At 52.4% G+C, this 12,269-nt stretch overlaps 1 protein-coding gene across 3 annotated transcripts in view; it reads left to right on the forward strand.

Moving 5' to 3' along the window:
* The window catches only part of LMCD1 (LIM and cysteine rich domains 1), a 36,026-nt gene that overhangs the window by 17,066 nt on the left and 6,691 nt on the right, over window positions 1-12,269 (forward strand). For all 3 annotated transcript variants that reach the window (XM_027910001.1, XM_027910002.1, XM_027910000.1), the window contains 3 exons: window positions 1,217-1,472; window positions 6,243-6,578; window positions 12,010-12,225. In XM_027910001.1, the coding sequence (XP_027765802.1) occupies window positions 1,217-1,472; window positions 6,243-6,578; window positions 12,010-12,225 (808 nt within the window). The remainder of the gene's footprint in view (window positions 1-1,216; window positions 1,473-6,242; window positions 6,579-12,009; window positions 12,226-12,269) is intronic.

Consider the following 12,269-nt stretch of genomic DNA (forward strand, 5'->3'; position numbering starts at 1 on the left):
GAAATGTTGTGCTCAGTGCCAGAATGTTTCATTTGATACTTCATTTTCGGTATTTCCTTGTAAGAGCTTCTAGTTTAAGTGAACATTGGTGGCAGTAGCTGGTGGGAGCTGCCCAGGACAGGGTGCTCTGTTCAGGGCAGGAGTGGGGATCTGCTCCCTGCCCTAATGGGACAACAAAGAGGCTTTGAAATGGAAGGCAGCTCTGCATATGTCACTAATTAAAAGAGAATTAGTGCCCCCTGAGCTGCCTTGCGACACTGGGCTCCTTTCTGTGTGCTGGAGAGTGCTGGGGGCTGTGAGGGTCTGTAGCAGCAGCACAGGGAGCCTGAGGTCCAGCTGTGCTGGCTGCAGCTGGAATGCCTTAGAGACTGTCAGCTCCCAGTTTTGATACCTCAGCTGGGTGAAATCCAACTTTAAAACACTCACTTGGTGGAAGAACTACTTTTTTTTTTTTTTTTTTTTGTTAATTGACTTCATTAGAGACTGGTTTGACTCATTTTTGTTCCAGGATCCTGCTGAAATCCTCGGGTTGTGTCAGAGTTACTTTGTCCCTTTTGTTATTAGCGTTTGATGGCAATGCTGGCCAGCAGAGAGGGGTCTTAGACATTTGTCTGTGTGATTTATAGCTATTACAGTTCAAATTAGAATCAATTAAGCATCAGTTCCTTCTAGCAGTCACTTTTTTAATGCCATGTAAAGCTTCAGGAGAGTTGAGGCTGGTGCTGGGTTGGAGTCTGATGAGGAGGCTAATTTCTAATTTAGTGATGCTTGAAGGAGTTTTTGAAGTTTAGGGGAAGCAGCAGCTCCCCACAGGTGGGAGTTTTTGTAGTGACAGGACAAGGGGGAATGGTTTCACACTGATAGAGAGCAGAGTTGGATGGGATATGGGAAGAAAATCTTCCCTGTGAAGGTGGGCAGGCCCTGGCACAGGGTGCCCAGAGAAGCTGTGGCTGCCCCAAACCTGGGAGTGTCCAAGGCCAGGTTGGACAGGGCTTGGAGTAACCTGGGCTGGTGGAAGGTGTCCCTGCCCGTGGCAGGGGCTGGAACTAGATGAGCTTTAAGGTCCTTTCCAACCCAAACCATTCCATGAATTGTACTGAGCCTTCTGTCCTGCAGTGTAAGCCTGGTCTGTGTTTGACCCTTGGAGGAGACTCCATGAGCACCCACCTCCCACAGCCCAGCTCACATCCAGAGGGTGATCTCTTGTGGCCCACAGGAAGATCTGCAAGTCGTGCAAGTGCAGCCAGGAGGAGCACAGCCTGAGCTCGGAGCTGGAGGATGACCGCAAGATCGGGCGCCTGCTGGCAGACTCCAAGTACTCCACGCTGACGGCGCGGCTCAAGGGCGGCGACGGCGCCCGCATCTACAAGAGGAACCGCATGATCGTCACCAACCCCAACATCTCGGGCAAGGACCCCACCTTCGACACCATCACCTACGAGTGGGCCCCCCCGGGGCTCGCCCAGAAGCTGGTAAGGAGATCCATGGCCTGTTGGGTGGGTCACTGAGCTGGGAGCAGAACTCAGCTCTGGAATAAAGTCACTGGGGAAAACAGTAAATCCTGGCTGGCCTGAGAGAGCAGATGTGAACCAAGCACTCTGTGTTTTGGAAAACCCTGTGAATAAGCAGAGTAGGTAGGAGAGGGGGATGGAATGCCTTTGGGGTTTATTGGCTGGTTTACATTTCTAGGAGAAGTTTTAATGGATTTAACAACTAGAAAGCTCAGTCTTTCGGTAAAGCTCATATCTAATAAAAGCATTGCTGGGGAGAGATGCCACCCCTGCTGTCCTACAGCCCTGCACAGCCCACATCAGCATCTGCCAGCTCCAGGCGGGATGTGGGAGCAATTCCTCCAGGCCTTTTGGGATGTCTGGGCTGGGCAAGTGGAGGAGAGGGAAGGGGCTTTGACTTCTCCTGGTGGTGGGCAGCGTGGAACTGGGGGGACAGCTGGGTGGTTGTGCCCCAGGGCACCCAATCTGCTGCTCACAGGGAGCATCCCCTCACTGCTGGAGGATGTCCTCCCCTGGAGCAGTGGGCTCAGAGCTGCCATTCCCAGCGTTCCTCACACTCCCTTTGAAGAGCAGCAGCAGCCCAGCCCTGTTCCAGCAGGCTTGTGGAGCTTCCTGCCTCTGGGAACAGGAGCAGGAGGGCTCCTTGTGCCAGGGCATGTGAGCCTGGAGCTGAGCTCTGTGCTCAGAGTATCCTGCCTGCATGGGCAGGAGCTCTGCCCACCACTGCTGCCCAAGGAAACCCTCCCAGATCCAGCTCTGGAGCTAGGAATTTTTTTCCTTACAGCTAAACATAATCAGGTCCAAGTAAAAAATATTTTGTAAAGAGAACTCAGGATAAAAAGGGAAGATGGGGAGTGTGGTCCTGTGCCAAGGCCTGGATCTGAAACCAAGCCCCCAGCCCAGCTCCACCTCCCTCCCCTGCCCAGTTTCCTTCCGGACAAGCTGTGTGGGAAGGGATGGAAGTGGTTTTCGGTGTGTGGAAGAGTGAGCCAGCGGAGCATTTCTTGAAGGAAAGCATTTAACTGGCTTTTCACTGAGCTGTGGTATAAAACCATTCTGTATTCTACTGTCAGGGGTGGGCAGGGAAGAGCTTCTGCTCCTCAGATGACACAAATAGCTTAAAGCTGCTGAAACCACAGCCAGATTTTTTTGAAGAAGAACTGGGGATACAAACGTGGAAGTGCAGCTGCAGTCCCCAGAGACAGACTGGTTAATTCTCCTTAAAACCCACTGGACAGGCTGTCTGTGAGCTCTGTACTGGGAATGTAGGAGGGTAATTGGAGCAGAGCCACTGGGCTTAACGAGGGGCCGTGACCCTGATGCACCCCCTGCCCGGCTGCTCCAGCGCTGTGCTCGCAGCCACCACTTCCCTCCCTGTGCTCAGGGGTGCTGGGGGAATGAGGGAGCTGCTGAGGGATGGGGGCACCAACGATGGTGCTCTTCCACCAGCCTGGGATTTACTGGGAACCCGAGATCCGTGGGGGCTGCAGCGCCGTGCTCCCAGTGCCTGGGGCAGGGGCAGCTCTGTGCCCTGAGAGATGCCCAAACTCTGGGGTATCTGGGCTGATTTTATCTGCCATGGCCCTGGACCCTTCTCCTTGGAAGTGTGTGTTTGGGGTGACCCCGAATGCAGCCCTGTGGGAGCCGAGGGGCACTGGGGAATCTGGGGACATAGTGGGGAGATCCCAGCTCTCCCCCTGCTGCAGCATCCAACTCCATCCCTGCAGTGCTGGCAAGGGGCAGCTCCAAGGGTACAAAATATTTCAGTTTAGGTTTTATAGAGAGAACTCAGGGTAAAAAGGGGAGATGGAGAGCATGGTCCTGTGCCAAGGGCTGTGTCCAAAAACAAGCCCCCAGTCCAGACCCACCTCCCTGAAGGTGGAGGGTCAAAGATTTTATGAAAGCTTTTGATCTCTTTATAGTGCCTGGATGTGCTGGAATATATCTTGGTTCAAATAAACAACGTTCAGGAGCTTTGGAGACAACCTTGATAAATTTTGGCTTGAAGATCAACTTGACAAACTTTGAGGAGAAGAGCTGGATGTCAGCCACTCTGGGGATAGTTTAAAAGGGATTTGGGCCAGGAAGCTGTTAGTGCATAACTGCCTCTCTCCAGTGGTTTCCTTCTGAAGGCAGTCTGCAAACTTGGGATGGCTTTTAACCTTGCTGTGCTGAAGTGCTTGGTCAATCATAGGAGGAAGTTCGAGCACGTTCTCATTGAGCAGTGCCTGGAGAAGTCATGGAGTAGATACTGGGGGTCCCTGGGGAGAGCAAAAAGAACAGATCATAAAACAGCTCCAGAACCACTAGTGAACAAGGAAATCCTAAAATGCTCTTCCTCAAAATTACCTGCACTCAGGCAGCACAGTGAAGCATTGGCTGTAACAATATGTGGTAGCAGCAGACGCAGCAACTTTTTATTACCCTTCATGTCAGTGTTTGGTGTCAGGTTGGATGTTTTTTCCCCACATCTTTTCTTTGGACACATTTGATAACATCTGCAATTGTATCTTCAAGCATTCCCTTGATCAGGAAGTGACATCCCCTCACATGTCAGGGCAGATATTGAAAGCTGTCCCTGAGCAGGCTTTAGGGAAGGCTTGTGATTTGGCTTTTCTTGCTGTATTGGGAATGAGGAGGCTGGAGTGGAACAGGAGGCTCCAGGTGCCCACGTAGTTCTCCTCTATCTGAGTGCTCATTAGTCTTGGCACGTTGGTAGTGGGTTTAGAATCTTTCCCATTAAGATCCCACCAAGTTACTGCTCTGCTGGAGCTGGTGCTGTGGCTGAGGGTGGGGCAGGATGGCACGTGCTGTCCTGGTGTCCCTGGTCACACAGTACTGGCTTTGTTTTTTCCTTTGCAGTTGTAAGATACCACTGGCAGTGCCTGTGTGAGCCTGGGAGGAGCTGTCAGGGAGTTCTTGTCCCTTTCTCCTGTCATTCCCATTAGGATTCCTCACGCCTGTGAAAGCCATTAGTGCAGCAGGTCACTCCCCCCAGCATCCTGCAGTTCTCCAACCTGCTGTTCCTGACCAGCAGCTTCTTCCACAGAGCACCAGCCTTCCCAGAAAACTGGACATCAGCCCTGCCACTGCACAGGGACACGATGTACTGAGTCCTGATGTCTAATATCCCAGTGTACAGTGATTTTAACTTGCACCCCAAGACACAGGGAAGTCCTTTAATGGAAGCCCTGCTTCCGTTAAATCATTACCTGTTGCTAATTTCCTGTCAGGAATTCTGCCTGGCAGTGCTGTTCTCTGGCCCAGAGTAGCCCAGGTGGAAGGGACTTGGAAGTTTTTCCCAAGGTGATGAGTTGTTCAGTGCTGTGCAGGCATTTCTGTATTTAGAAGCCCAGCCTGAACCAGCCCATGTGCCACAAACAGTTAAATCTCTCTGCTAATATTTTTAAATTGAGTTCTCGAGTGCTGACCCAGTAAGAAGCAAATCTAATGCAGCTGGATGCTGGTCTGACAGGGAATGGCAGGGAGCCAACTGGCTGCCCTGTCACTCTTCACACTACAATAGGAAAAATGCCGGAGTGGGAAACTCCCTTCCCTTTTCCCCAGCCAGGCAAGTTAACTGTGCAGCCACCATGTCCCACAAGCACTAACCCAGCCTGGGACAGGGATGGGTTTGCTCTGACTTTAAGGTAGTGGCAGTTGAATTGTAGATTTTATTGTGGATATTGTCTTGGTATTTCCTTTCCATATCACAGGGTATCGGTGACCAAAAACCTTTCATCTGCTGGGAAATCAGTAATGGGGTGGAGTTGGTGCCTGTTGGTGTTCCAGACTCAACTGCTATTTAACTACTTTTTCCTGTATTAAGATAATATTTTTAATTGATAAAAGGGGATCTTTAAACTGTGCTCTGTGAGCCCGGGGGGGGAGGGTCTGGGATGATCCCAGGGCAGCCCCTTACCCACTCCCTGCAGCTCTCACTGTCCGAGCACAAGGCAGTAGGAAACTGGTCTTGAATTTTGATGTTTATGGGCTTTTAGACTTTTCAGCAGCCTTGTTGTCAAATTACATGGAAAAGTGTCCTGGTGGTGCCAGCGAGGGAGGGTGTGCTGGGATCTGGGTGTGAGCCAGCAAAGCAGGTCAGTCTGTGCTGCTTTGCCATGCTGGGCAGTCCAGGTTTTGTTTCAAAACAAAACAAAACCTCTCCAGAAACAGGCAGCCTGGTTTTGAGGATGAAGTGATTAAGTACAGCCTGGCTGCCACTGGCATCTGAGCCAGTTCAGCCTTTTACTTCCAAACTGTGGGTTAAAACACCTCAGAGGGAGAAGGGAGGGGAAGGTCACATTTCCTGCCACCACTCCATGAGTGGAGCATCTCATGCCAAGCTCGTGCTTCCCTGCCACAGGCAGCTTGGGGAAACTGGGTCTGTCCCATCCAGCCCATGCAGTAACTGGGTCTGTCCCATCCAGGCCATGCAGTAACTGGGTCTGTCCCATCCAGCCCATGCAGTAACTGGGTCTGTCCCCATCCAGGCCATGCAGTAACTGGGTCTGTCCCCATCCAGCCCATGCCGTAACTGGGTCTGTCCCGTCCAGGCCATGCAGTAACTGGGTCTGTCCCATCCAGCCCATGCAGTAACTGGGTCTGTCCCGTCCAGGCCATGCAGTAACTGGGTCTGTCCCGTCCAGGCCATGCAGTAACTGGGTCTGTCCCGTCCAGGCCATGCAGTAACTGGTCTCTCCCATGCAGTAACTGGTCTCTCCCATGCAGGCCATGCAGTACATGGAGCTGATGCCGAAGGAGCTGCAGCCGGTGGCGGGCACGGACGGGGCGCTGCAGCGGCGGCGGCGGCTGGCACGGCAGCTCCCGCTGTATGACCAGGACCCTGCGCAGTGCCGCGGCCTGGCCGAGGGCGAGCACAGGCTGATGGAGGAGTTCGTCAAGAAGTACAAGGCCGAGGCGCTGGGCGTGGGGGAGGTGGCACTGCCCGGCCAGGGCGGCGGCGGGAAGGACGAAGGGAAGCCCCAGGACAAGAGCATCGAGTCCAGCAAACCCCCCGAGTCCACCAACGGGGCCCTGGAGAGCACACCTGCAGCCGGGCACTACGTGAGTGATGGGATGGGACGGGATGGGGTGGGAGGATGCTGCTCTGGGCCTGGGGAGCCTTCAGGAATACAGTCAGACTCAGCTGGATGGGGGACAGATGGCACCAGCCAGTGTGGTCTGTTCCTTGTCACCACTCTGCTGCCATGGGCTTGTCCACACCTGCTGCAGGTGCTCAGCCACGTCGTGGTGTGCTTTGGCACAGCACTGGGAAGCACCCTGGAGAGACCCTCTGCTCCAGCGAGCCCTGCTGAGCACAAGGGTCTGTCTGACAGGGGTGTGAAAGGGGGTTTCTCCCCCATTGCCCTCCCTCCACAGCAAAGGCCCAGGTGAGGGGGTTCTTGCTGTAGGAGCTGGTGATTTCAACGTTGGAATCTTGGCAGTTCTGGAAGGTTGGGCATCCCTGGCTGATACGGTTTAGTGGGCATGGTGGGATTCGGTTGAAGGTTTAACTTGATGAGCTGGGAGGTCTTTTCCGATCTTAATGATTCTGTGGTTCTGTGATGTGAGTCAATAAGGTACTTGCAATCAGAAACTGTTTCTCTGTGAGCTAGTGTTTCCAGGTGGGCTTCCAGCCCAGAGTGAGTGGAAAGACCACAAGTGACAGGAGGTGGTGGCTCAGTCTGGTTACCACAGAGCTGTGAACATGGAGACACTGCTCCCAGGGCTGTAATAGCTCTGGGGAGATTTAAACAGCCACCCTGTGTCCCTGGGAATACAAATACATTGCCACAGGGAAATGATTGAGATTCTCCAACACCCTTTTAGATTTATGTTCCCCCTGTGCTGTCTGGAGTGGCCTCTGTGGCTGCTGAACAGATGCTTGTCATAAAATATGGTGAGTGGAAATATCTTGTCCTGGCCCTTGTGAGGGTGACTTGCAACAGAGGATTTAAAGCTGAAAAAACAAATGGTGTCCAAGTGTTTTTAAGAGGAGATTTTTCCTGCCATTCCTGTACTGAGGTTGTACAAGTTAAGAGCAGTTTTCATTTTCAGTCCATATTGGGTAATGTCTCCCCTCTGCCATGGCCTGTTAATGTGCATCTGATTTGAGTCCAGTGGCACAGTAAAGGTTTGCACTATTGCAACAAAACACCGAAGAATTCTAAGCTAAAAAAATAGCCGAAAAAGGAAGGTTTCCTTTAAACATTTCAATAAGTCATCCTAGTGATAAAGGTTTGCTTAAACTGTGAATTTGTCCTTTCAAATAAACAAATACATAACTGTGATGTTATTCTCCTTGATTTGAAGCATCATTTTTCTCAAGGCACCAGCTGAAAAATGAGACAGCTTCCAAAGCAGTGGCAGATCCAGGGGGATGGCCACACTGTGCAGCCCAGCACATGGCAGACCCATGAGGGACTGGGGCTACTGGCCATGCTGACCACAGACCTCCTGTGCCCCCTCTAACAAACACCCCCTGGGTTAATTTGATCTGCCATGCAGGAATTAATGCAGCTGAGCTGATAGGGACAGGCTGTGTCCCAGGATCTGGAATGTGCTGCACTTCCAGGTCTACTGGTTTTAACAAAACTGCCCTGGAAGAAAAATTCTGCCATAGAAAAATGAGATTTAGTGCAGTGTGTGAGGTGAGAGTAGGGGTGAGCAGAATGGGTGGTAGGAAGCAGAGATGGATACAAAGGGACTGAGAAATGAGGTGCATGAAGCTGGTGACAGTGGAGGCTTTTGTGGTGTTGATGTAATTAGGGGTTAAAATGCAGATCAGCACACTCCAGGTGGGGAGGTTTGGGTTCCTCTCTATTTGTATCACCATCTCCTGTGTGTCCCCTAAAATTTGGATGCTAAACATGCCCTGAGCTTCCCTGCTGTGTGGCTCTCTAGGGTGCTGTGGGTGATGTCTGTGGTGCCCCCACCCTGCCCAGGGACACTCCAGGACATGCTGTCCTCAGCTGGCAGTGTGTTTGTCCCAGCCCTCAAAGCCCTGCAGGATTCAGCCACGAGAAGGGCTCTCTGGGACGAAATGAGCACTTTCAGTTGAAGAGTTTGTGGGGAAGGAGATGCTGAGTAGCTGCTTTTGGAAATCATGGTTCTCAAGCAGCTCATGTGGTGTTTTTCATTAAGCCCATTAGAAGTAGGACAGAGATTGAATCTATTGAATAGATTACAATCAGCACCAGCAGCTTGATGTCACCCTGTTTCAGATCAGGGTGTGAGCCTGAACCGCAGGCTGGAATGTGGGTAGGGAAAAAAATACCCAAAACATACTGCCCTTGGTCTAGAGCAGGATGAACCCAGAAAGGACCAAAGCTGCCCCAGAAGAATGGGCCAGGATGCTTTCCCTGGTTACACCTCCCCTTGCACACTCAGAACAGTTGTGTGGAAATGGGTGTGTAAAGGAAAATCCAGGACCAGTGTAAATCTGTGTGAAGGCAGCTGAGCTCAGGCAGCTCCTGAACTCCTTTGGGCTGCAGGGAGGGGCCATCACTGCTGTAAGTCTGTCCCACAAGCTGAGTGTTCTCTACCGAGCACAAAATCATCCTTAACCCCCTCAGAAGTGGAAACTCCTCTGGTGTAACAGGTCAGTGTGCTGAAATCAAATCAAATCCTGAAGCAATTGATCCAAGGTAGCTGTTGTTCCCAAAACCTCAGGCCAGCAGCGCAGTGAGTGCTCTGGAGAAGGCTGGGTCTGTCTGGGAGCTCCTTCCCTGGGAGCTGACACTGTGGAACAGGAGCTGCTGGAGAGAGCAAGCTGAGAAAAGCTTAGAACAGGACAGTTTTTTGGCCAACGCCTCTGGCAATTCATCTAATAAAGTCTTCACTCCTCTCCCTGCACGATGGAGATGTAAAATGAGCACTAATGCCATTTCAAATTGGAAGAGCCCCTTTTATGTAGTGTGTAAATGGCTGGGGATGGAGGTTATATGATGGTTGGAAAAAGCCCTGTGAAGAATTTTTCCCTGGGAGTAATTTCCGTAGAAAGAAACAGCAAAATAAGTTGTTTTTTTAACAGTTCTTGTTGGCAATAAACTTGAGCTCGGGGTTGGAAACTGCTGTGTTTGTTCTCACTTTAGATCCTGCAAGATAAGCAGGGCTGGGATGATGGGTCTGTGGCTTCTGGGGGCTGACAGAGCCGAGGCAGCTGCAGGGCTGGGCTCTGGGGCCCCAGGTCACCCAAATTCAGTGCCTCAGGGAGGTATCAGGGGCGTAGGGAAAAGGCCTCAGTCCTGTGTGATGGGTGCAGAATTTCTCGGTGCCCATCCATCCACACTGCTGGTGTGCCAAGAGTGGTGCTCTCTGCCAGTCCCTCCATACTGTTCCTGTTCCTCTAGACCAGAAATCCCACAGTTTCTGGGCTGTGCCAGTCCCTCCATACTGTTCCTGTTCCTCTAGATCAGAAATCCCACAGTTTCTGTGCTGTGCCAGTCCCTCCATGCTGTTCCTGTTCCTCCAGACCAGAAATCCCACAGTTTCTGTGCTGTGCCAGTCCCTCCATGCTGTTCCTGTTCCTCCAGACCAGAAATCCCACAGTTTCTGGGCCGTGCCGAGTTTCCCCCTTCGTTGACGCTGGGCCTGGAGTGCTTGGAAATGTGGTGGAAGGAGCAGTGTCAGCAGACATATCCCCTTTCAGCAGAACAGCCAAGCCAGGAAACATCCTATCTGTGCTCTTGTGCTGCCTCTTCTTGTCAGAATGGATTTCCTGGGAAAACAGGAGATGCCCATCAGCGTGGTGGAACTGCTCCAAGGGCGGTGGGTGGTTACTGAAAATCCAGCTGGACAAGGGAAGAGGTGATGGCAGAACACATGGGATGCTGGAAATATCAGTGACCAAACAGAGAAAAGGGGGTGTAGATAATCCTGTGGCCTCCTGCTGTGTAACAGGAGGGATGAGAGTGAGGAAACACTGTAGATGCAAAGGTCGGTGACTCCAGCTCTCATGTGTGAGCAGGTGGAAGGGGCTGGTGATGGTGGTGGGAACTTGTCCCCTCCCCTGTCCCTGCCCCATTGCTGATGTCCTCCTACAGCTCAGGGGCAGTTAGTTTACCTTCTACTGAAAGCTCTTATTTTTGTTTCTCTTTTTCTCTGGAGCAACCTGGTCTAGTAGAAGGTGTCCCTGCCCATGGCAAGGGGTCAAAACTAGGTGATCTTTAGGGTCCCTTCCAACCAAAACCATTCTGTGGTCCTGTGATTTCACCCACCTATTAGAAGTGGTTAAGTCAGGGTGTTGTCACCTGAGCACAGGGACATTCCCAGTCCCTTGTGCCAGCTGGAGCAGGGACAGCACTGTGCCAGCGCTCTGGTTGGGCAGTGTGAGCACGACACGTGTGTCACACAGGCAGCTCCTGCTGCCTCTGCCAGGCTGCTGCAGGGATTGCTGGTAGAAATCCAGCCATGGCTCTGCTGGAAGAGATTCCAGCTGCTACTGAAGGGTGTTTCTTGTAGGGAGTGACGAAGGCCAGGCTCAGAAGCTCTTACCCTGACCTGGACTATCCAGCTTCAGTGGGAACTGAAACAGCATCCTGTCAGCCTCCAAGTGGAGCTTCAGTGCTGGCTCTTCACTAATCACAGGATCGCTCTGCAGGCACAGATAAACAGCCAGCAGCTGGTCTCATGTGTAATGTGCACTGATGCTGTTAATCCTGAGATTAGACACGGCTAATTCTGGCTCTTTGGCCTGTTGGAAATGGAAAACGCTGTTCTGAAACTTGTGGAGTGACATCTGAGTTAGGCACAGACAGAAAACAGTGAGAAAAGAACAAAGTTCCTAATCTCTTTGCAAAATTACATCTTTGATGTGCTGCAGTCCTGCACTGTAGGAATTCTTAACTCTTCCTTGCAGGACTTTGGGATTCTAGTGAAGATTTTAGACTGGGGGGGTCTCAAAGGCCATTCACTTGGCTGGTGGCAGGTGGTGCTGTTCTTACCTGCCCAAGAATCTGGCTGGAAGGAAGTGAGCAGTAATCCAGGCAAATATATTTACAATGACTTTTAATGTATATTGCAGCTTGACACTGTCCATAGGTAGCACTGGTCCAGGTGTTTGCCCAGGATGTGGAGTGATAGTCCTGGGGATGTTGGCCCTGCTGGCCATGGGTGCCCTTGTGATGCTCTGTGTTGTCTGCTTTTGATTTCCACTGCCCTCCTCAGTGCTGTGGGATGAGGAGCAGCAGCGTGGCAGGTCCTCCAGGCCGTGTAGAAGTGGGAAGCATTGAGGACATGCTTGGAGATGAGTTTGTTCTGTTTTGCTACTGGGGCTTCAGACCAGCTGTGTGGTTCAGAGCACTGCAGAGAGCACATCTGGGAAGGAAAGATCCATCCCAAGATCTCCAAAATAAGCTACTCAGCACCCTGTCTTCCCACTGTGCCCTGGAGCCAGAGGTGCTTCCTCATGGCTGCAGTCCTGCAGGGCTCTGAGCCCTGGGCCAGCGGGCTCCTGGTTCCAGCCCCTCTCAGTGCCCCACTCTCTCTCCTGCAGCGCTGCGAGTCCTGCAAGCAGGCGGTGCCGGGGGACTGCCCAGTGGTCTACGCTGACCGCGCCGGCTACTCCCGGCAGTGGCACCCGGCCTGCTTCGTGTGCTGCCGCTGCTCCGAGCCCCTCGTCGACCTCATCTACTTCTGGAAGGGCGGGGCCGCCTGGTGCGGGCGCCACTACTGCGAGAGCCTCCGGCCACGCTGCGCCGGCTGTGACGAGGTACCCGCCAGAGCCCCAGTCCCCCAGGGACCTGCCAGAGCCCC

Source organism: Empidonax traillii, unplaced genomic scaffold, assembly GCF_003031625.1.
Source record: "Empidonax traillii isolate 1590-97213 ecotype Southwest subspecies unplaced genomic scaffold, ASM303162v1 scaffold2602:size36902, whole genome shotgun sequence".
Taxonomy (NCBI): Eukaryota; Metazoa; Chordata; class Aves; order Passeriformes; family Tyrannidae; genus Empidonax; species Empidonax traillii.